This window comes from Crotalus tigris, unplaced genomic scaffold, assembly GCF_016545835.1.
Source record: "Crotalus tigris isolate CLP2741 ecotype Arizona unplaced genomic scaffold, ASM1654583v1 scf7180000018122.1127207, whole genome shotgun sequence".
NCBI lineage: Eukaryota > Metazoa > Chordata > Lepidosauria > Squamata > Viperidae > Crotalus > Crotalus tigris.
In genome coordinates, this window is record NW_024096835.1 from 576905 (window position 1) to 602457 (window position 25553).

Below are 25553 nucleotides of genomic sequence, written 5' to 3' on the forward strand. Positions count from 1 at the left end.
AATATGGCAATTAGGTCATGCATGTAGAGAGGTGGCTGTAAATATCAATATAATAATTATCGATTTCCCCTCACAGTCCATTTTTTAATTAATTTTTAAGTACTTGATCCATGTTTAAACATTAATATTTGTCAGATGCCTGGCAAAATTTCTGAATCTAGAATCGTTTATAAATACTGCACGTATAACATTTTTGGTAGACATATGGAAGAACATTACTTTAATCTTCAACTGTGTAGTGCTTTCAGCCACATGAAATTAATGAAAAAAATGTTTAGAAACTTAAACAGGTTGAGGCTCTATGAAGAGCATGTTGGTGTATGTATTTTTGCCACTTTTTAACATATGAAATTACTAATAGGTTTTTCCAAGCCCTTGTTGCAAATGTACTTAGCAATGTAATTGTTGGACAAGAAATTCTAGTCTAGAGTTTAGTTTTGTTTTCTCTTCTTTTTTTAGGTTCTTGCTGCCACTTCATTGACAGGATTGTTGGAAAAACTTCAGAACTGTAATGATCTTCTTGACAAAATCATGAAAGGATTGAATGCATATCTTGAGAAGAAGCGTCTCTTCTTTCCACGGTATGCTTCTGTTCTTTAATAAAGCTGGAATCGATTATATATTAAATTCATGTTTTATGCAAACATACTTAACTGTAGTAATTGATGCATTATTAATTTATTTTAGCTTTTTTTTCTTGTCTAATGATGAGATGCTGGAGATACTATCAGAGACTAAAGACCCTCTCCGTGTCCAGCCTCACTTGAAAAAGTGTTTTGAGGGCATTGCTAAACTTGAATTTCGGCCAAATCTGGATATTAAGGCAATGTATAGCACTGAAGGTGAACGTGTGGAATTTATTTCAACTATTTCAACTTCTGAAGCTCGGGGAGCTGTTGAAAAATGGCTAATACAAGTTGAAGATATTATGTTGAGGAGTATTCATGATGTTATTACAAGATCAAGACTGGTATATTTTCTGTTAAATATTTAGAATCTTATTCAGTTGATATGCACCATTATTAGATCTGACTAAATTGGATGTGTTCCCTCAGTCATTTTGAGGGCAACTAAAGCTGAATAGATGGGAGGGTGAATAGATTTAGATAAGTCAACAGGGAGGAGCTTGAAAGTTTTTTCTTCCACGTAGATTAAACTCAACTAGTAATGTCATCAATATCGAGATAGATTACAGTTAATCTTAGCTAACTGTAGTAAATACTGTAGAACAAATTTCAGTAACCTCACTCAAAACTACTTATTATTTATAGCTAATGTTTATTAAAATGGAAGTGATTTTCACCTATTAGCCATTCCAAAAATGGAGGAAAAACTGGCTTAGCGTTGATATTGTAATGCTAATCTTTGGTTTTGCATTTTGTGAAATTAGTGGCTGGGTTCAATTTAATATATTATTAATCATGATTACTCCTAAGTAACACTGATAATTACCTTAGGCATATCCAGAAAGCCCAAGAAAGGATTGGGTGAGAGAATGGCCTGGGCAGGTAGTTCTATGCGTCTCACAAATGTTCTGGACAAGTGAAGTTCATGAAGCCATAGCTAGTGGCCCAGAGGTACTATTATGACTCATAATTTTTCTGATATTATTTTTGTATTATCTTTTTAGCCATGTTATATTTATTCTACGATGCTTATGATATTAAGTCTCTATTGAATTAATGATGCCAATTATATATGTAAATGAATACAAATATAAAAGTCAACACTCCATGAAGCAGAATTTTACTTTTGGTGACTATATATATATATATATATACAATTTTGTTTTTGTTCTGCCAGATAATTTGCAATTGTTTTCTTCCTGAACTTTTTCTCAACTTTCCAATCTAATTTATCCATATATAGAAAAGTTTATGTCTCAAGGCTTTATTAATACTGGAGAGTCTTACAGTACTAAATTCTCTAGTTATTTATCTCAGTAGTTTTAGAACTGTAACATCAATCCAACATTTGTTTTCTGGATATTGTAGTAGGGTTATACAGCTACTCTGATCCAAAATAGAAAAGGTGCTTTAAAGAGGAAATATATCTGCTTGCATGTCAACTCTAGAGCATCTTTTCTGACACCTTTTCTGTTTAGATTTAAATGCAGATTCCTACAATTTAGTCATTAAGTAATAAGATTCATAAAAATTAATTCCCGGTTAATTTTGGGGGGGTACAGAAAATTATGTGCATAGATGAAAGGAAAGTCAGAAATGTACATGACCAGCATTTGATTATTAAAGTTATCATAGCAAAACTTGATGTTTGATTAAATTGGGAATAAATAACAGAATAACACTGAGAAACTCTTAGCTATTCACAGGAAAGTGTGTGTTATAGTTGAATTTTCCATTTTCATTGTTCAGGGTTTGAAGAATTATTATCAGGCTCTTCAACATCAGTTAAATGATATAGTAGAGCTGGTAAGAGGAAAGTTGTCTAAACAAACAAGGACTACATTGGGTGCTTTGGTCACTATTGATGTGCATGCTAGAGATGTCGTCATGGAAATGATTGAAAGTGGTATGTAACATAATTTTTATTCATCACCATAAAATAATACATACTGTTGTGTGCTTGATTTTTGCCTGCTTATTTAAGAAATTATTTTTTAAATTAATTATCTTTATTAAAATAATAATTCTGTCATTTTAGATATGTCTCAATTATTTTTGGATTTTTTTCCTTTTCTGTTTTCTTACTAAAAAAATATTAAACCTAAAACATATTCCTTCTTTATATTCCACTAGGTGTGTTAAAGGAGACAGATTTTCAATGGCTTGCTCAGTTGCGATATTACTGGGAATATGATAATGTACGTGTGCGCATCATCAATTGCAATGTAAAATATGCTTATGAATATCTTGGCAATTCTCCTCGACTCGTTATTACTCCTCTCACAGACAGATGTTATCGTACTCTGGTAAGGTTTTAAAAATTCAGTTTCTAATAAGGATTCTAAAAAGTCAATTACTTACAATAAATCCTGTATTGTTCTCAGAATTTCTGCTATTAAAGAGTGAGATTGTAATACTCTACACTTGTTCTTAAATTTATTAATTTAATAGTAGTATTGAATTCTCCTTTGCTGGATATTTTCATCTATAGTTGAATGGATGCTTTAATTTGAATTCTTACATTGAGCAGAGAGTTGGAATCAAAGGCCTAATGTTCTGTTTCAGCCCTATGATTCTAAGAAATGAAATTTATGTATAAGTAGTGTTCTCTAGATGTAGAGCAATTCCTTAAGTTATCTAATCCTGATGAAATACAATATCTGATTTGGATTAACTTCAAATAACATTGTGAAAAATGGTAAATATAAATGAGTTTGTTCTGAATTAGGAATTTGTTCTTGGAATAGCAAAAAAGCTACGTACTGTATTATTGATTCGAAGGAAATGACAGGTCTGCTTTGAAGTTAGCTATGCGATTACTTATAGTTTCATTAGTTCTCAACATTTTGAAATATTACCATTAATGTCTTTCTTTTAGATTGGAGCATTTTATTTAAATCTTGGTGGTGCTCCAGAAGGCCCAGCTGGGACAGGTAAAACAGAGACCACCAAAGATTTGGCTAAAGCTGTTGCGGTACAATGTGTGGTCTTCAACTGCTCTGATGGCCTTGATTACCTAGCCATGGGGAAGGTAAATTGAAATTGCATTTTTAAAACTGTGATTTTAATTTTTAAAATATTCCCAGGTTTTATAAAAAGAAGAAATGCTTGTAGGTAATCCAACGTCATAGTTTGTTAGTAATTTTTTCAGTCTCACAGGGCTGAATGCAAAATTTAGTAAATTCTATTTGTTTTTTAATTGGTTATATTAGATGCAACTATTTATTTATCTATTTAAAACTTGTATAACTGCCCATCTTAAAACCAAACTGTGGGAAGCTTACAATCCAAAAATAAAACAAAGTACAACAAAAGAAACAATAAAACCAAAACCAGAAAAACCTGGCACCACAGCCACACTTTTCTAATGCAAGCTGCAATATTCTCATGTCTCTCTAACCTCACAATATCCCAATGCTTGGGGGAATAACCAGGTTTTAAATATTATTTCATGATCCCCGTTCATTTACAAAATTAGACATCCTTTTAACACAACCAACAGATATTGTGGTATCTAAGACATATGGTCCCAACTAAATAACCAATTTCCCCAGTTTAACGCCTTATTGATTTGGAAGGTTTAGCTTGATAGCTATATAGCTTGGTTGTTGTCACAAGGATTATCAACATTCTCTTTTTTGATAATGTCAGGCCTGTGCTTCCCTCATTTTGCACTCTTCCTTATGGATACTTCATTTTGCTATAGTGATTTGGAGCAGTAGCTACACAGTCATATGATGGGTGTGACTTCTGGTCTTAGAATAACCCATATATAGAGTTTGGACAGTATATTGTACTTCTTAAAGAGAGGATGCTGTAGATAGGTTGTGTCACAGTAATGTATCTCTATTTTATTTAAAAAGGAAATAGCCACAAGGATTTTTATTTTTTTTGATAAACAAGCTCCTGAACTAGTAACAAGGTAGTATGAATTATGCCTGGCCTTGATAGGATGGGTTATTCAAGAAGCTTGGATCCAGCCCAAAAGACAAGTTTAATAGTTTTTCACAGTTCTAATATTCGTATACCCAATCATTAAATATAAAAAAGTTTAGCCTGAACTGATTTAATCAGTTTCACAACTGATACAGTATCATAAAGCTTGGTTAGGATAAATAAGTGCAATTAAGGCTTGAAAAACAAGTAAAGGAAGACAATATATTGTATTCACATAATGTGCTATCCCATGGTTAACAGTAACATTATTTACTCACTGAATCATGAATTAATCAAACTGTCTGGTTGTGCTTAATATAATACACATTCTAGATCAGTGGTTCTCAACCTGTGAGTCGGGACCCCATTTGGGGTCGAATGAACATTTCATGGGGGTCGCCAAACAACGCAGTCCGCCATTTTTTTCCCCTTTTCCTTAGCTGTGTTACTCCCTTTTATTCTATTGGCTTTTGAAAGCCAATAGAATAGACTCTCTTGAATAGAGTCTAATTCTATTGGCTTTCAAAAGCCAATAGGAATTGTCCAGGCTGTCTTTGCCCTGCTGAGCCCACCAAAAGTCCCATTCTGCAAACGGTGCTGCACCAGTTGAGTAGTCCTCGACTTACGACCTGTTGAGTAGTCCTCAACTTACAACCGGTTGGGGGTCGCGGCATTAAAAAGGTTGAGAACCACTGTTTTAAATTAATAAGTTGTGGAAATGCTGCCAGCTTCCCATGAGTATCTGTAGCAATGTCCCGTTCAAATGATGAAATATGCATTCTGACATTGCTGCACAAGCTTTCCCTATACACGCTTGTGGTGTGATACCATGATGAAAATACTAAAGGGGCGAAGTTGTTCCCCCTGTTACTTGTTAAGAAAAATGTACAGTGCTGTTTTAATTTTGGGGCCTTTTTCAAGCTGCTACTCTTCACTAAGGATTACTCCTTCATGTTTCTTTATGTAAAATTACAAATAATAATTTTACAGATGCTTTTCAATATCACTTCTTCCCCTAATATAATGTTGTTGTTTCCCTAATGAAACCAAATTTAATTAATATAGAAATGAACATGTGTTAGGGGTTAATAGGGAACATGTCTTGGAATTAATTGTTAATTGAGTTAATAAGTTCATTAACTGACTCCAAGATTAACATCAGACCAACAATCAAGTCGACAATACCTCAATCAAGAACTGCCAAACAAGCCAATGGCAAACAGCCATCCAAAGAACCTCTAAGACCACCCCAGGGCAAGCCTCTGACATATAAACTGAGAGCAAACATCACTCCTTACTAAGACTGATGATGTTATCTAGTTTGGGTAATGAAACATCTACAACAAAACAACCAAGCTTTGAGAGTACCAAGGATCCCTCATTTCAACCCTGAGCTACAAATAGTCTCCTTTATTGGTGTGCTAGTTCTGAGGATCCTGACTCAGAAGGTTAACTTATGTCAGCATGTTAAATTATATATTATTGCTGTGTCTGCTCTTTTGTCTTTAGTTTTTTAAGGGTTTAGCTTCTTCGGGAGCTTGGGCCTGCTTTGATGAATTCAATCGCATTGAACTGGAGGTTCTGTCTGTGGTAGCCCAGCAGATTCTTTGCATCCAGAGAGCTATACAACAGAAGCTGGAAATATTTAATTTTGAAGGAACTGAACTGAGGCTTAATCCCAATTGTTTTGTTGCTATTACTATGAATCCAGGTTATGCAGGTCGCTCTGAACTACCAGATAATCTGAAGGTAAAATAGCAAAATAAATAGATTAATAGGGTAATTCAGATATACTTTTAAATGGCCATGTATTAAGACTGTGAGTGCTTCACCTAGAAAGGCACATATATTTCATATGCATAAAATAGGTAGTCATATAAACATCATGTGCCAATATATTACTTGTATACCACTTAACTTTTCTAATGATAGATATGTATATAAATTAGTGAAAGTGGCAGTTGTCTTGAATGAATTAATAAACTAATAAATTGAAGATGGATATGATTTTCTGAGAATGGAAGAATTAGAGAGCCTAAAAATCTGCGTTTCCCCGAAAGTAAGACCTGGTCTTTCTTTCTTTTGGGCTCTGAAGTAAGCACTAGGACTTACTTTTGGGTAGTGCTTACTTTTTACCGGTACCAGCAGGCTGTGAGCACGCCCTGTCTTGTTTCTCCTTCACGCTCCTCTGCTGCCATGTGCAAGGAAACAAAAAAAGTTTGTGGGGGAAAAAAAGGTCAATCAATTCTAACTTCTCACGAAAAAAAAAAATAGATCTTGCGAAGTTGGAATTCATTGATTGACCTTTTTATTTCCTCAAAAACTTCTTTTGTTTCCTTGCATGCAGCAGCAGAGGAGCGTGAAGGAGAAATGGGACAGGGCTGGAAGTCAGGTAAACAAAGACATGCAATTCCTGGGGGAAGTGAGGGCATCTGGGCAGTGGTGTGCAAGCTCTCCAGCTCCACTGGGAAGGGGCAGCCAGCATGGGCACTGATGGCAGGACACCCGCTCGCTTCAGCACCCTCCCTCCCCAAGCTCTGGTGCTCCCACCTGCCACTTTGGTGGTTCTGTGGCAGAGCTGTGAAGAGGGCCACGTGACCAAAAGTGCCAGCAATCTGGCTTGGAAGTGAAAGGGAACAGGCTGGGCAGGTGAGGGGGAATCTGCCCACTTGCTGTGTGGCTGCTTTCGGCCGAGCCTCATTGCGCTCGCCAATGGCACAGCCATGAGGCCGTGGAACAAGCCGGCCGGCGGTAAGGAACCGGTATACCAGCACATGGGTTAGTGGGACCAAGCCTCATGGCAGTAGCATTGGGCACGACACATGAGGTGGCAAATGGCCGTGGTCGGCGATAAATGGCCATGGCCGGCAGCAAATGGCCACTGCCAATGGCAAACGTCCGTTTGCTGGTTCGTGCGTCACGCCCAATGCCGCTGCCATGAGACTGTGGAACAAACCAGGTGGTGGTAAAGAACCAGTATACCAGCACGTGGGTCAGACGGGGATCCGCCAAGCCTCATGGCAGTGGCAATGGGCGCAACGCGTGAGGTAGCAAATGGCTGCAGCTGGCTGAAATCAGCTGCAGAACAAGCCGGGCAGCAGTAAGCAACTGGCATACCATTGGTCAGATCACCCCTCCCCCACTGGCTTTGCCTTGTCGCAGAAGTCTGCACAGGCTCTTAAATAGGGCTTACTTCTGGGGGGAGGGCTTATATTAGGCCCACCCCCTGAAAATCAGCTGGGGCTTACTTTTGGGGGAGGGCTTACTTTCAGGGAAATACAGTAATATAAATTTTCTTTCTAGGACCAAGCTTGAAAACATTGCTCTATAGGCTTTTGAAATGATTCAATCTGAAGTGAGAACTATTGCTTTAATAAAAGAATACTTACTGGTCACGCACACAGTATCTAAAATAAACCTTACTGCAGAGCAATTTTACTAAATGGCTTTTTATTATGAAAGATTATAGATATTGCTCATACAAGCTACAGTAATTTTGTGATACTAGTTTTCTGAGATAATAGCAATACATAAATTTTTATTCTATTTTTTTAGGTTCTTTTCCGAACAGTTGCCATGATGGTTCCTAATTATGCCCTCATTGCTGAAATCTCTCTGTATTCTTATGGATTTCTGAATGCTAAGCCATTGTCTGTGAAGATAGTGATGACCTATAGATTGTGCTCAGAACAACTTTCATCTCAGTTTCATTATGACTATGGAATGCGTGCAGTCAAAGCAGTACTAATAGCTGCTGGTAACTTAAAACTAAAATTTCCAACAGAGAATGAAGATATACTGGTAAGAACTGTCTTGCAGTGTACAAATTTGAAATCAATGCATTCAGGTTAAGTGGACAGTTTTGCAATTAACCATAAATTAATTTTGTTTAATTAAGTTGTTTTTGTTTTGTCAGCTTCTTCGATCAATCAAAGATGTAAATGAGCCTAAATTTTTGTCTCATGACATACCTCTATTTATGGGAATTACAAGTGATTTATTTCCTGGCATTAAGCTTCCTGAAGCTGACTACAGTGTGAGTATATTTGTAGAATTTTGTTTGCCAGTAATATTTTTATTTTCCCTAATTAATAATTATTTCCTATATATGCAGAATGAAGACAATGTTTTGAGTTGTAATTATGGTAAGAAAGTTTAGACCATTTCTGTGAAACAAAAATTCATTCAAATTCAATGTATTTGTAGAAGTTCTTTAACTTTGAATAATTAATGAAACACATTTCATTCTTTCAAAATGTGGCTTAATTTTGACATTTATGTCTTTGCTTCTAGAATGGTCTTTCTAGACTTTTGATAATCTAGCCCAGCTTTCTTGATAAATATCTTTTTCAATGTCTTCAGAATTTAAAAAGTCCAACTCCATTAGCAAACAACCAGAATAGCTGACCGATAGTATAATTCTATGCATGTCCACTCAAAAGTCACTCAAAAGTCAACTGCAAAGGATTGCAGCTGAACACAATTAAACTCTTGTTTAATATATTTAGGATTATTCAGTACATTATAAAGGATTGTGCAGTATGTTCACAGTCACTCATGCTTTGATCAGTTCCTGATTAGATGATTGCAATACACTCTACATATGGCTCCTTTTGAAGAGGACACTGAAGTCAATGGTGTGGGTAGTTATAAGTACTCCATGGCACACTCAGTTTGTAGCAATACTTCACAAGCTGCACTGGCTTCAAATACACTATTGGATGCAATTCATGATGCTGATTACATTTGTAAAACCCTTCATGGCACAAAGGCAGACTGTTTTCAGGACTGCATATCTCTGAACATTTCTGCCCATTCCACAAGACCCAACAGATTAGAATTACTTTGGGCTTCTATCTGAAACAAGCCATCTGATGTGACGTAGAAACCCTGTTTCTGTCATGGTGCCTACCCTATCAGAGATTCAAAAGGCTCTGACCCTGTGGCCTCCTATAAGATTTTGAAAATTTGTTTCTTGTCCTGGCCAATTGACGATGGTATTAGCTGAGCCATTTTTTTAAGGATTAGATGACTAACTGTGTTCCCTCTCAGATACATTGTGTTTTATTTCTATTTTGGGTTTTGCTTTTAGTTATTCTTTGTTTTTAATCCAATATTAGCTACCTTCTGGAGTTGTAATAAGTAGGATGAGAGGCCATTACAAATTGAATAAATAAATATAATAAATTGATTAAATAAATAAATGTGATTTACCTCAGTGTTAATTTTCTTTCCAGGGCCATTCTTAATATATTCCTGACACTGAGCAATGTTATATTTTGAATTTTATTATTCAGTTATATTCAAGAAAAAGAAATATAGAATTTATTTTTTTAAACTGTATTTCAGGATTTTCTGGAATGCGCAAATGAATGTTGTAAAGAGCATAATGTCCAGCCTGTTAAAGTTTTTCTAGAAAAGATGATACAGACTTATGAAATGATGATAGTTAGACATGGGTAAGTAAATTTATGATAAGTAACCTTCATAACTATTTCTTATGGTTTCACCAATATAATAGTTGGTTTACAGGAGAAAATGTTAACTGCAGTACAACTAAGAATAATGTAAGGTTATCCCATTGAGGAGAAGATAAAAGTGATATGACTGGGATGGATAGGAGAAAGATGATGCCATACCATGTGTATGCTGTGGTTAGATGCAAGGGTCATAGAAAACAAGAGGCCCAAATGTTGGATATGTGGCAATAATGATGTGACATACTTTCATATTTTATGGAATTGTAAAAAAGTAAAGGCTTTTTGGATTATGATTTGGTGGAACATTCAACTATTTTTACTTGGTATTTTTGTTGACTTAAATGAAAAAGAAACTACTTTGATGTTGAATTTATTAACTGCAGCAAGGTTACTAGTAGGTTTATATTGGAAGAAAGATTCTTTGCCTACTTTAGAAGAATGGATATTTAAAGTATCTAGTTTTGCAGAAATGGCAAAAATTTCTGCTTATTTAAAGGATCATACACAAGAAAGATATATTACTGTATGGGGAAGGTGGATAGATTATATTCAGAAAAAGTATGGAATTAAAAAGTTTCATTTATTTTATGAATGAATATCAAATATTATAGAGAATTGTTTTATAGGTTATGGAGTTAAAGGTTAATTATGATATTTTTTTCTCTTTTTTTTCTTTTTTCTTAATTATTATAATTTTCTTTTTTTTAACCCTGTATTCTGCTCTGGGAAGTGAAGGGAGGGGGGTTGGGGGTGGGAGGGAGGGTAAGGGGGGGTTCTCTATTTTAAAATTTTATTGTATTTTTATAAATGATTGTATGTTTTAAAAAATAAAAATTTTCAATTAAAAAAAAAAAAGAAAAGAAAACAAGAGGCTTAACTTTTCCATTATATAATGGCAATAGAAGATTTAACCATGCTAATATAGGTGATGAATGTGTACTCAGGGTTACTTCATAACTTCAATATAATGATGATGATGATGATGATGATGATGATGATAATAATGTTGGAAGGGACCTTGGAGGTCATCTAATCCAACCCCTTGCTCAGGCAGGAAACCCTAGATTTCAGACAAATGGCTGTCCAATCTTTTCTTAAAGACTTCAAGTGTTGGAGCATTCACAGCTTCTGGAGGCAGGTTGTTCCACTGATTAATTGTTCCATTATATAATGGCAATAGAAGATTTAACCATGCTAGTATAGGTGATGAATGTGTACTCAGGGTTACTTCATAACTTCAATATAATAATGATGATGATAATGATAATAATAATAATAATAATGTTGGAAGGGACCTTGGAGGTCATCTAGTCCAACCCCCTGCTCAGGCAGGAAACTCTAGACGATTTCAGACAAATGGCTGTCCAGTCTCTTCTTAAAGACTTCAAGTGTTGGAGCATTCACAGCTTCTGGAGGCAGGTTGTTCCACTGATTAATTGTTCTAACTGTCAGGAAGTTTCTCCTTAGTTCTAGGTTGCTTCTCTCTTTGGTTAGTTCCATCCATTGCTTCTTGTCTTGCCTTCAGGTGTTTTGGAGAATAGCTTGACTCTAATTTCATTTTTTTCTCATTTTCTACTTTCTCACATTCTTTTTTAAATATAAAGCAACCAGACAATCCATTACATTCCATTACATGATCACAGTTGTATGAACTTGCATTATTCTGTTGTAATTCACTCCTGGACATTAGCCAGGTTTTAAGAGTATTCTGTTTAGAGAAATGAGTCAGTCCAGATTTTGGAACAAAGCAGATAGAGGAGTCAATGGTAAGAATAAAACAGTAATACAATACAATTTCTTTTGGTATTAATAACATTTATTACAAAATTATTTGGGTTTTGGTATATTTTTTTATCATCTTCAAGAGACCCAATGGAGTAAACCTAATGAGATTGGTCCATACAGTGAGTTAGCTATCAAAGTGACACTACTATGTGAAAAACTCAGAACTCTGGATTATAATGTATTTGTTTAAGCTAATTCAAGTTTGTATTAAAAGTGAAAAAGACATATTTAACAATTATCTGTGATACTATTTGTCTAAAAGTGATTCTCCTAAACAATCTTGCCATGTTGTCAGAGACAGAGTAAAGAAGATGAATGATTTAAAAGAGGAGCAGTTGGAAACTATGGCTGATTTTATAAATGTATGCTGTTGTAGGGGGCCTCATATTTTATTGATGTAAAGAGTTCAACATAGGGAGTCTATTATTGGATTCACATAGTATTCCAAAGCAATGCAAAATCTGGCACATTATGACTTTAGTGCAATATGTAATAAGTCAGATATAGCTCTATAACTGTACCTAATGTATGATCACCTTGCATTTTTGGAGAAAAAGTGTGAAAGAGATCTTCCAATTGAAAAGTGAATGGATATATGCAGCTTGCATACATGCAAGAGAGTACTGTAAAACACTCTGAGGCTGTATATAAGGCTAAGTGCTATTGCTATTGGTATGACTGAACTGTTGGAATTGGGATTCATTATTTATTTGATTAATTTGATCACCTGGTGATAAACATATGTCCATAAAATACATTAAATGTATATAGTGTAAATATAAAAGAAACAAACAATAAAATAACCACAGTGATACATTAAACAAACTCTTGACAAGCAATAGTATTCCTTCACACCCTAAAAGGCTGTCTGAAATAATTGGGATTTTTAATAAGTTATGGAAAACCAATAGAGGCTGACTGATGTTCTGGAGGAACACTATTCTGCTTGAAAAATTCAGCTGGTTTTCCTTATTGTAACTTCATAAAAACTCAGTGTGCTCCTGCTCTCTCATTCGTTCCTTTTCTATAATTCCATTTTCACTTTTATGGCAATAAATGGGTATAGATATCTTCAGGATTAATTATGTGAATAATCCCTTTGCTTTTCTGGGCTGAAAAAAAAATGCTGAAAAACAACTTTTATTTTATCAGGTTTATGCTTGTAGGAGAGCCTTTTTCTGGCAAGACCAAAGTTCTGCATGTATTAGCAGATACACTTACCCTAATGAACCAGCGTGAGTATGGAGAAGAAGAAAAGGTAATACACAGAACTGTCAATCCAAAAGCTATTACTATGGGACAACTCTTTGGACGATTTGATCCAGTATCTCATGAGGTAAGCATTATACATTCCTTAGATTACAAAAATGTACCTTATAGTTTTGATCAATCTAAATCTTCAGGTAGGGTAGCTCCATTAAATTGCTAATGTGTACTTGTATATTTTTGTGCATGTTTCAGAAAATGTTCCAAATACAAATTAAAGTGAAGAAGATCAGTCCTTTTTTATTTGATTAGTTAAGGCTACCCATCTCCACAAAGACTCTAGAAAGCTTACAAAATATCAATTGTATAATTAAAACATGACATAGCAAAACATAACTGTCCACGCTGTCCATACCCTAACCTACCAGCACAGGCAGATATTAAGGGGCTGCCAGGACACTTGGAGAGTGGGAGTCATACATATCTCCATGGGAATGCTATTCTAGAGCAGGGCTTTTCAACCTTTTCACCCATTGTACCACTTTTAGGATATGGCAATATCTGAGTACCACCAGTTGCCTAGCAAGGTGTCAAAAACTTGATGACCCCCCCAAAAAAGGAAAAAAGTGATAAAGTACAGGTAGTCCTCGACTTACAGCAGCTTGCTTAGTGACTGTTTGAAGTTACAATGGCACTGAAAAAAGTGCCACCCAAGCCACAGCCGAGCAAGACACCTGCCTGCTCATCCAGTGGCAATCTTCCTCCTATCCGAGGTTTTCATTGTTGTAAGCATTTCTGTTGAGGATTGGCAGCAGGGGTGGGGTGGGGGTGTTTGGTTTTTATTCCCCCCGTCTGCTGGGTGGTTGCAGCAGGTTTTGGTCACTTCACATGACCCTGGGACACTGTGACCGTCCTAAATATGAATCAATTGCCATGCATCTGAATGTAAATCACAAGACCCTGGAGATGCTGCAACATTTCAGCTGATCGGCGCTTCTTCTGGGCTCAGCAGAAGTACCAGGATCAGTGCTGCTTTCCAGTTGATTGGTGCTTCTTCAGGGCTCAGCTGGAGCCTGGCACTGATCCTGATGCTTCCACTGCACCCTGACAGCCCCAAAGAAGCACCGATCAGCTGGAAAGCGGCAGTGATCCTGGCACTTCCGCTGAGCCCTGACAGCCCTGCAGCTCCAGCCATCTCTCACTCAGGCTTGTGCAGTGCTACCACCGGTTCAGCTCATTCCCCTCCCCCGCTACCACTTTTCTAGCATGGTCGCATACCACCTGCCAGGTGCCAATGTACCACAGGTGGTACCGGTACCACTGGTTGTAAAGCCCTATTCTAGAGGCTAGAAGTGTTTTAATGAAATTTATCAAGTCACTGCACAATTGTCAGCAATCATGGAGAAAAATTCTTAATCTTAGTTTGATCATTCAGTAGTATATGTAGTTTGCTAACTGTCAATTTAATATGGCATGTGTTTGAAACACGACTAGTTGCGTGTATATACATATGTATATACATATATTCACACATCAGTACACATGTTAGGTCAATATAAGCAGTTTCCTTGTGTCTCTCTTCTTCATTCCAGTGGACAGATGGCATAGTTGCCAATACTTTTCGAGAATTTGCTTTAACTGAAACACCTGACCGCAAATGGGTTGTTTTTGATGGTCCTATTGATACTCTTTGGATAGAAAGTATGAACACTGTGTTGGATGACAACAAAAAGGTAATGCTGTTAATTACCTTGGATTGCTGGGTGGGAGCGGGGATTGCATTAGCTTCCAAATTACCTGCTTCTTCCAATTATTGCATACATGTATTGTACTTAATTTTCAGTTAAACAGAATTTAGGGAGTTTATTTATTTTTTCTATTATTCATGTTTTAATTAGTTACATAATATATCATAAAAAGAAAAGTTCAATTATATTTCAACAACAATTGAAATAAGGCTTAGCAGTACAATATGTATTATAACTCACATTTTAAAAATATGTTAAAGAAAAGGGGATGCATGATTAAAAAAATAAGAAAGGATTGAATGCGAACAACTGCAGAAAAGGAAATGAAAACAATTAGTTCATGTGTTGAGCAAGAATGTAACAACCAAATGTTTTGTAAAAGCTTTCTAATATAAACCCTATCTTTTAAAAATATTTATAAAGCTTGTCCTTAAATAATATATTAAGATTTACCGTTTCTACTAGTAAAAGCAACAGAATTGCTGTCATGGGCTGCAATAAACAGCAAACCTGTTTATTCTCTGTACATTATTGTATTCTTCCTCGGGACAACTTTCAAGGCCTGAAAAATCTTATAGAAACTATGGTGATTTTTATGTTCAGCTATGCTGAATGCATCTACTAGGTTGGCCTTAGCTTGAGACACTTTCTTTCTCAACCCAAGGTTGGTAGAATCCTTTATAAAAGGATTGCATACATATAATTTAGATATTTTTTTGGTATCTGTTTTTGTTTGCAGCTATGTTTGATGAGTGGAGAAATTATTCAAATGTCACCTCAGATGAGCCTCATCTTTGAGGCTATGGATCTATCTCAGGCTTCAGTAAGTTAAAATCAAGTTAAAATAGTTTTCTGAATCTGAAATTGGAACCAGAATGAGATTCTAAAAACACATTTATTACTCTGCTGTAGCCAGCTACAGTCAGTCGATGTGGAATGATTTATTTAGAGCCTTCGCAGTTGGGATGGAAGCCACTTGTTACTTCATGGTTGAGCACACTTCCCGAACCTCTGGATGAAAAGGAATTCCAAGACCTGTTTGAAGAACTTTTTGATTGGTTAGTACCTCCTGCTTTGCGAGTTCGTCGGAAACAGTGCAAGGTAATTTGGCATTCTCTCAGGAAAATGATTTAATCAGCCTATTTTTGTTGACAGAATCATATGTCGGTGAAGGCAGGTTTCTATTTGGAATTGTAGATATTTTTAAGTTTGTATAGTTCAAAGATATGAATAAACTGCTTGAGCATTTAGCAACCACAATAAGGACCAGTACCTTAGTATGTTGTTAAGCAAAGCAGTCGTTATGTGCTCAATGATCTCAGTTTAGCTTTCCTTTGCTTTACAGACCTGTGAAGATAATAAATGCAAGGACTGGTCATAAAGTTACTTTTTCATTACTATCATAACTTCAGTTACTAAACAAGGCAACTGCTAAATGAGGACTACTTATACTAAGACTGTTTTTTTGAATCTTGCTCCTAGTTCCGCTAGAACTCTCAAAGTTTGTTTGCTATTATCTATAATAACTGTTGTAGATTATTTCTTGGGTTGGAAGGTTCTGGCTTTACTTACCTGGAAGAATGAGTTCAAATGACGGTGACTTCTGTTTCACCCTATGTCTGCTAGGCTCTATCCATGCCCTCAACCCTCATTTTTTTAAACATCTGCATGAAATTGCTGGAGGAAGTACAGTAATCTAAAAATTGGAACTATCCAATGATATGGATAGTTCAACCTCTGTTCCATTATCTCTTATGCAAATGTAACCTACATCGTCAAATTAAGCTGGGAAGGGATAATGTGTTGATATGAATGAACCTTGGAAATGAATGGATAGAAAACTCGCAAAGAATTAGTTACTCTCGCATCAATTTGCATGCTACCCATCTCAACAAGTGAGTCTACATGGAGAACACAATTAAAATAAAAATCACAATCAGCCATATAAAAATTAAAATTAACAGCTGATGAAGGTATAAAAACTAAGAGACACCAACCCAGACAGGAGACTTGTCTCTTCACACACTTGGGGCCTCAGGCCTTGGACACATAACCAGTTCTTTTGTGCCTGGTTACAAAGACCATCAAGATTGGGGCCATTCTAATCTCCCCAGGCAAAATATTTCATAGGACAGGTGTTACATCAGAAAAGGCATGTCTCCTGGTCTGACCAACCAGCATTTCTTAGCTGTGCATAATTTTAATTTGTATGACTTAAGGTTTTCCGTACATTCACTATGATGCTCCGTTACAAAATATAATAAAAGTTATTTGTTGAGTAAGTTTTACGAATAATTAAGGAAGAAACATGAAACAAAAACAATTATAAACTTTTAATAAAATATTACAATAATATCACTTGACTCATATCTGTAGCTGTTCAAATTTGCACTCTTAAAACATAAAATATGGTCAAACCTAATAGTACAATAATTATGATAGAAATCTCTATATCTGTTCTGCATAAGTACTCTTCTTACTCTTCTTCTCTTACAGGAGTTAGTTCCCACCAGCAATATCAATAATGTGGTATCTCTCACACGGCTGTTGGAAATACTGTTGTGTCACAAAGCGAAAAAAGATCCAAGCAATAAAAATATCCATAAATGGGTTACGGTTGGTCTTATAATTTAATATATATTTTAACCTTAAAAATTGGTTATAATTTTTTTGTTAAATTTCACCCTTTGAGTTAATATAAGGGAAAGTATAAAACATTGTGTTACTATAGATAAATAATGCGCACTTCAAATCTTCTATCTGAAAATGTGCTATAACTGTAGCAAATGTATTGAAGTTAGAATAATTATACTTAGCTACTAATTTCTCCATGATCGTATTTTATGAAAATACAAATTATTTATTTATTCTTTTGGAAGGGTTGTTTTGCTTTTGCTATGATTTGGTCTATTGGAGCAACCTGTGATAGTGATGGTCGGATTATATTTGATAACTTTATGAGAGATATTGTCATAGGAAAGTTGGATGAACATCCAATACCAGCAACCATAGGAAAATGGGAACATCCATTTGAAGAAAAAGGATTGGTGTATGATTATATGTTTGAGGTATGGAATCTGCTCTAGACTAATTGATAGTTGTTTTAATTTGTTACATTTGTTCTCATATTTGCTATATGAGAAAGAAACAAATCGTCACTAATATTAACTTTCATTAAACATTAGTATATGTCTCAGGATAATCTGTGCATATGGTCAGGTGTTGGAAAACTCATGAAAGATGTAATATACGTTTTTTAAGTAATTGTCTTTAGGATAAGCCTCTTTAATATTATCCCTTTCTGTACTAATAGAAGAGAAAATGGGTAAAATCTTCCTTTCCATCTAGCTTTTATATGAAGTAGTAGTGAGAAGCTATTGATATGGGGGACATGGGGTGGAGGAATGTTTGCAAAAGTTTAGTTTGAAGTCAATAAAATACGTTTCTTCATTTTTTCTAGAGCAGGTTTTCCCAAACTATGAGGCATACCTACCTCTCTTGAGGAGGTACAGAGTCCAGGGAAAGTGTGAAGAATTTCTTTATTGTACATTGTTACAATAAATTTACCTTTCCCAAAGTTACATTGTATTGCTTTTATTGTTGTGTTGATTTATATTTGTATTTTTAAGGGAACTATTATATTAAAATGAGTTGTGATGGCGAAAAGTTTAGGAATCCTTGTTCTAGAGAGTAGAGTTTACAGAAAATAAATGCTTTATTATTAGTATGACTTCTAATGGAAACACATAAGTGCCTACCATGTATGGAAGGGCCTCCATTATTGGTATAGAAGGAGAAAATGTGCTTAAGTTACATAGTGTTTTATCTTTTACATGTTTCATTGTTTTAACTTAATTGCTTTGATACCTATAAAGTTCTAATGAAGCAAAAATTATTTCTGCATTTTTTCGTAGTTAAAAGGGAAAGGCCGTTGGGCACATTGGAATGAAGCTGTTAAAAACATCAATTATAGTGATAAAAGTATTAAAGTTCAAGACGTTATAGTTCCAACAATGGACACAGTCAGATATACCTATTTGATGGAATTATGCATTAAATATGGAAAGTAAGAAAGCGTGTTTCTTTTAATTATACAAATGTTTCATTTTCCACATGAACTCTTTATGTAAAGCATCCAGAAATTGTTTTACATTCTAATTAACAAAAAATAATCTAGTATTACTGTGTTTCTAATATTAAGCTCCCCAAAATATTCTTTAAAACAATATGTTCTTGTATGCATCTGATTTAATGAGTATTAACTTTTATCTTAAATTTTTGCATAATGGCTCATGGTGTATTATTATTGTATCATAAAATATTTAGAATTGTAGAACTTTCTCTAAGAAAGTAGAATGCTCACTTTCTTTAAAATTCATTTAATTTCATTGCCCTTTCTAGCACCATTTCACCGCATACATATTTCAAGCCAATATGCAATAGGATGTATCTGCAAAGCAGGCCACCATAAAATAGAAGGAGAGGAAATTATGTGGAGAGGAGTTCCATTTTCATATTAGAGCTTACTATGTTCTCAGAAAAATGCTGAAGTGAATTCAGTGTTAAATAGCTGTATAAACAGAAACTCCACTGGACTTAAATGCATGGATTCATCTCAATAAACCCTGATAAGCTATAAAAGATTGGTTTCTATTAATTTACATAGGCTAACATATTGGACTGTTGATCCAATATATTGATCCACTGCTCTATGCAGAAGGTATTCAATTTCTATTTCCATTCCAATTGGACTTCACCTTGTTTCTAATAACAGTAATAAAATAATTGACTAAGTTTGAATGCTGTAATAGTAAAATACTTTAGTACAATAAGACAGCTCACTTAGGAGCTGTATAAATAGCTGTGTAAATATTAAAAGGTATAATAGTAGTGCCCTGGGCCATGAATAATATTAAAAAGTTCCTCATGACCAGGGGTTTTAAATCCAGTTCAGTTGTAGTTTTTGTCAAGGTTTTGACTAATAAAATCAAATCAGAACTCTGAGGCTTGAAGTTTCCTCAAAGAATATATTTATTGGATACATAATGTCAGCACGATCAAAAGTGAAACCAACTCTAAAATTCCCCTTAGGGATTCAATGTAATTAAATGTAACAATTCCCTCCCCTTTGCTATGCGATTGATTGTCTAACCAATGAAAGCAATTGGCGAACTCCATGAAATTTCTTCTGGCACCTTCCAGCTCCTTTGGGAATGACCTTGGTTCCCATGGACTGCTCCGTGTTTAGTCTAGCAATGCTGTTGTTTTCTTCCCTCCCCCCCCCAGCCTTGGCAACTCAGAACAACAAAGATGGCTTCAGCCAGGTTTGTTTCAGAAGTTGACAGTTTTATTTATTTATTTCATGTATTAATTTTTAAACTGCCTGATAGCCAAAACTCTCTGTGCAGTGCACAATATAACTCACTAAAATATATTCTCAGTTAAAACTCCATATGATAACATAAAATACATTGCAAAATAAAAACATTATATAAACCAGGCAATAACATAGCAGCCATTTAAAACTAAGAATTACAATAAAGTTAAAATAGAATTAAAAGTCAACCAAATGCTTGGGAAAACAGAAAGGTCTTCACAAATGCTAATGATGCTGATGTTGTTGTCAGTTGTGCTACTCAGAAGAGATGATTTTAAATCCACAACAGACAGATGATGTTTGAAAGTAGCTCAGATGGACACCTTCCAAGTTCAGTGAAATATAGGAAGGGGGAGATATAGCACAATTAAACTTGCAAGTCTGTTATTATAGCCAGTCTCAATAAATATAGTTTAAATTTTCCTGTGGAATTGACTCCTTGTGATCTAGTCCATTCAGTGGGACTAACATCAATCTTGCACATATGATTGCCTGAATTTTCTAGTTAACATATTGGCCTTCTACATACATTTCAATTGTATTTATTTTTTTATTTCTCTATGATTCCATTAATAGGTAACTAAAATTATAAAGCAGTCATATGATTCTCAAGCAATAAAAAAAATGTCAGAATCAATTGCTGTTGTTTAATAGTACTAACTATCTAGTTTAGCCTAGATAGTTAGTACTATGAAAACCTAATGTCTGTCTGAATTTCTTACCAAGGCCTCTGCTTTTTGTGGGACCTACTGGTACTGGGAAGTCTGTATACGTAAAAGACAAGCTAATGCACCACTTACAAAAGGATCTCTACTTCCCATTCTTCCTTAACTTTTCAGCTCGAACCAGTGCCAATCAAACCCAGGTTAGTGAGATAGTTCTCTTTGGGGAATTTGGAATCTTTTATTAAAATTTGAATTTTTAAAATTTATTTTTGCTGGAACCCTACTTTGTTTTAGGCCTGCAGTTTACATTTAGATTCATTTGACATGAATGTTCATTTACTTCAATAATAATAATAATAATAATAGTAGTAGTAGTAGTAGTAGTAGTAGTAGTAGTAGTAGTAGTAGTAGTAGTAGTAAAGTTGGAAAGGACCTTGGAGGTCATCTAGTCCAACCCCCTGCTCAGGCAGGAAATCCTATACCATCTCGGACAAATGGCTGTCCAGTCTCTTTTTAAAAACTTCCAGTGTTGGAGCATTCACCGCTTCTGGAGGCAGGTTGTTCCACTGGTTAATTGTTCTAACTGTCAAGAAGTTTCTCCTTAGTTCTAGGTTGCTTCTCTCTTTGGCTAGTTTCCATCTGTTGTTTCTTGTCCTGCCTTCAGGCGCCTTGGAAAATAGCTTGACTCCCTCTTCTTTGTGGCAGCCCCTGAGATATTGGGACACTGCTATCATGTCCCCCCTCGTCCTTCTCTTCATTAAACTAGACATACCCAATTCCAGCAGCCGTTCCTTATATGCTTTAGCCTCCAGTCCCCTAATCATCTTTGTTGCTCTTCTCTGTACTCTGTCTAGAGTCTCAACATCTTTTTTACATTGTGGTGACCAAAACTGGATGCAATATTCCAAGTGTGGCCTTACCAAGGCATTGAAGAGTGGTATTAATACTTCACGTGATCTTGATTCTATCCCTCTGTTAATGCAGCCTAGCACTGTGTTGGCCTTTTTGGCAGCTGCAGCACACTGCTGGCTCATATTTAGGTGATTTTCTACTAGGACTCCGAGGTCCCTCTCACAGTTACTACTATTGAGCATGGTACCCCTATGCTATACTGTGCATTTGGTTTTTCTTGCCTAAATGTAGAACCTTGCTTTTTTCACCATTGAATTTCATTTTGTTAGTTAGTGCCCAGTGTTCAAGTCTGTCCAGATCCTTCTGTATCTTAAGCCTGTCTTCTGGAGTGTTGGCTATTCCTGCCAGCTTCGTGTCGTCTGCAAATTTGATGAGTTCCCCATCTATCCCCTCGTCCAAATCGTTGATGAAGATGTTGAAGAGCACTGGGCCCAGAACAGAGCCCTGGGGCACCCCACTATCATTTACTTAGATAAATGATATAATTAACAATAAAACCAGTAGTGGGATTCAGCCAGTTCGACCACTTCGGCAGAACCGGTAGCTAATTTTTTGTTGCCCAGGCCCAGAATGGACTTCTGGAACCAGTATCTACACAGAGAACCGGTTGTTCACATATTTGAATCCCACCATTGAATAAAACATATTATATTTAAGCATAGGCAATCTTGTAGGGACATTGATGTGACCTCTCTCACATCAATGTTATTGTGGGCAAAAGTAGGAGAATGGTTCAAGAACTCCTATGTAAAAATATGTGTCTATATATCTATATCTATATATCTATATCTCTATAAAAATACATATTTTTGTTCAAAAATTAAGTGGATTTTATTTAAGATTCACGATCAGCTGTTTTACTTACTCAAAAACCTTTTATAAACCATTTATAAATCATTTTTAAATTACAAGTTAGATTAACATTTGTTTGCATCTGCTTTATTTGCATTTTGTGTGCTAGAAATATGTCATACTGCAATATACTCTGCAGCACAATGTGGCTTGCATCTCTGTTTAGTTTTACATACTTTCAATCATCTGGGTCAATATCTGATTAAATCAGGAAGGATATTGCCACAGAGGCATCCCTGTTAGAGATGAATTGATATGTTCGTCAGCATATGTTTGCCGTAAGTGGCAATCTGCATTTATTATGGATGCATGTGGAGAAAGCTATTTGAGACTTATTATGTGGATGAGTTCTTTTAATTTTCTTCATAATAATTATACAAGATAGCCCTTTTATCTTTAGAGTAGAAAAATTGAAACTTCTCTTAGGTTCAGAGGATGGTGAAACAAATGATTGATTCAAAAGAGCTTCAAAAATAACAATAATGCATATGTTTGAGTTTTATAATGTTCCTACTAGTACCACAAGTTTTTTTTATTTCATCCATCTCATAAATAGTTACTTTTAGGAGTATACAGAGTAATAGAGCTGCCCGTATATCACCTTTCAGCCCCATTTGTTGATATGCATGTATATGACCTGCTTTGCTTGTTCACATTTCTGCTTTTTTCAGCTCCACTAGCTAGACCAAACCAGGAAATCAACTCTATAATAAGACTAAAACTACTTTATTGAGATTGATTATCATAATAGAATCTTGCAAAACTGATTTTACTTAGTTCTTCTTATACTTCGGTAAATTAGAGAGGTTTCCACCTAAGTCACTTCTGAATATTATCTTATTGTTCTGGACGTACAAAATATTTCAGCTCCTTTTGCCCCTAGTAATGGTTCCTGCATATTTCTATCAAGGACATGTTCCTTACTTTCTACAGTTTTTGTGCTACTGTGATGACGGTTTTGAAATTGGTTCTGCTACAAATTTCTGATTTAGGATTCTTTGAACAAGATCTTTAGTAATAAACTCTTTATTATTTGTTCTATTTCTTGAAGCTTCTGTTTCCAGTTTGCTTAGGTTCCACATTTTGCAGCTGTAGTTCATCAGCATGGTGATAAATGTGATCTCTCTTGCATTGGTGTTGTTGTTGAGGGTTGGTTTTATGCAGTTAAAGTTGAACCATGTCACTCACTGTTCTTTTTGTGCATTGTATGTGAGGCACATATTAACCTTTATTTTAAAAAAGAATGCAATAATTTGATGTGTTATTTCTCATAAGTTATTTTTAGTGAATGGAAACATGTTCTTTTTTATTGTAGAATATTATCATGGCCAGGTTGGACAAAAGGCGGAAAGGAATATATGGGCCACCTTTGGGAAAGAAGTGTGTAATCTTTGTAGATGATATGAATATGCCTGCACTGGAGCAATATGGAGCTCAGCCTCCAGTTGAACTTTTAAGACAGTTTTTTGATCATGGAATCTGGTAACTTTTTTATTTTGTATAATAAGTAAATCTTTGAATGTTATCAAACTATCAGTGATTCAAAATATCTGTCTGTTTCAGATGTAAGAATATACCACTGTGTGTGTGTGGGGGGGGTGTTTCTGCCTTTTTGGGGAGGGACTGCTTCATTATTAGTAGCAGTAATATAAACTAGTTTCCCCTTCATACTCAACCTGAGGGGTCCTTCTTCAGAGCAAGATATTTTGAAGCAGGTAGACCTGAATATTTTTGTGCCATAGCAGCACATACCCTCCAGGATTACATCCATAATTTTTCACTTTTTTAAAAAAGACATATCATTTAATCATTTGATGGCTCTGGAGAGCAACACTAGACATTTTCCTGAAGCAAACACTGGCCCAGTAATGAGCTCCTTAGAACATTGATCCTCCATGTAATGCAAGTTATTCTAGAGCAGTGATGGCGAGCTTTTTAGACACCGAATGCCCAAAAATCACCCCACCCACCCCTGGCCTGTCCCAACTCCTCCCCCCACTCTGCCTGCCCACAGGGCCACCTACTGCCTTCATGGCCTGCCGCAGATCGCCTAGGCAGCCCTGCAGCACCATGGCGGCCATGCCCTCCACCCGTGCCCCGTATCATCATCTGCGCATGATGTGGCGCGAGGGCAGAGTCTTATCCCTGCTGCCCAGCTCCCATGTCCTTGGCTGTGCTGCTCCGCGTGGGCTGTGCCCGGGAGCAACTCTCCTCCGGGGGGGCTGCTGGGGAGGCGAGGCTGGGGGCGACGGCACACATGCCCACAGAGGAGGCTCTGCATGCTGCCTCTGGCACACATGCCATAGGTTCGCCACTACTGCTCTAGAGAGTTATAACATTATTTTTTGTCACAGTGAGTTGTTGGGTTGCCAACTACTCTAGAGAAGTAGATGTTCCCCCCCCCCATGGCTATTCTGAAGATGCAACCAATAACCAGTACAATTCTCCTGAGCAACCAACATGCTCAGTGTCTTGTTTCTTCCTCATTAAAAGGCATGACCATAACTGGTAGATTCAGCAGTTTAAACCTGAGAGCCAGCAATCACTGCTGTAGCTAGCCAGAGAAGCATCCTGTTAGTCTTCCTGGTTGGGGATAAAAAGAAAAACCATAAAACTCTGCCCTGTCCAGTCCATAATCTGAAAAAGTCAGTTATCTATCCCACATATTTAATTCTAAGGTGGATTTTTTTAGGAGATAATTTTAGATATGTATATATTATTAAAAGGAAGCTGCATTTCTCATAAAAGTTTTAATGAATAATGAGGATTAAGTGTACATTTATAAACATATACCCTTCTTAAACATCCATATACAATAACGCTTTATTTTCTTAGTGAGTGTTTCATTACTCATAATAGTATATAACAATGCAAGTGTGACTTCATATGGAATCCCCTTTCATGTGATCATTTCTGCAGTACTAAAAAATTGTGATATTGTACCAAATTTTGTCCTGTTGCCAGTG

General features: G+C 35.8%; 1 protein-coding gene across 4 annotated transcripts in view; it reads left to right on the forward strand.

The window, feature by feature from the left end:
- The window catches only part of DNAH12 (dynein axonemal heavy chain 12), a 132879-nt gene that overhangs the window by 48162 nt on the left and 59164 nt on the right, over window positions 1–25553 (forward strand). For all 4 annotated transcript variants that reach the window (XR_005557266.1, XM_039348127.1, XM_039348128.1 and 1 more), the window contains exons 21-39: window positions 460–581; window positions 688–970; window positions 1458–1577; window positions 2376–2532; window positions 2760–2932; window positions 3505–3657; window positions 6072–6311; window positions 8118–8363; window positions 8479–8598; window positions 9912–10021; window positions 12980–13163; window positions 14626–14766; window positions 15521–15604; window positions 15694–15882; window positions 17278–17397; window positions 17661–17849; window positions 18696–18847; window positions 20885–21023; window positions 23903–24069. Coding sequence is in view for 3 of the 4 variants with exons in the window: in XM_039348127.1 (XP_039204061.1) it covers window positions 460–581; window positions 688–970; window positions 1458–1577; window positions 2376–2532; window positions 2760–2932; window positions 3505–3657; window positions 6072–6311; window positions 8118–8363; window positions 8479–8598; window positions 9912–10021; window positions 12980–13163; window positions 14626–14766; window positions 15521–15604; window positions 15694–15882; window positions 17278–17397; window positions 17661–17849; window positions 18696–18847; window positions 20885–21023; window positions 23903–24069 (3089 nt within the window). In the remaining variant the exon portion in view is untranslated. The remainder of the gene's footprint in view (window positions 1–459; window positions 582–687; window positions 971–1457; window positions 1578–2375; window positions 2533–2759; window positions 2933–3504; window positions 3658–6071; window positions 6312–8117; window positions 8364–8478; window positions 8599–9911; window positions 10022–12979; window positions 13164–14625; window positions 14767–15520; window positions 15605–15693; window positions 15883–17277; window positions 17398–17660; window positions 17850–18695; window positions 18848–20884; window positions 21024–23902; window positions 24070–25553) is intronic.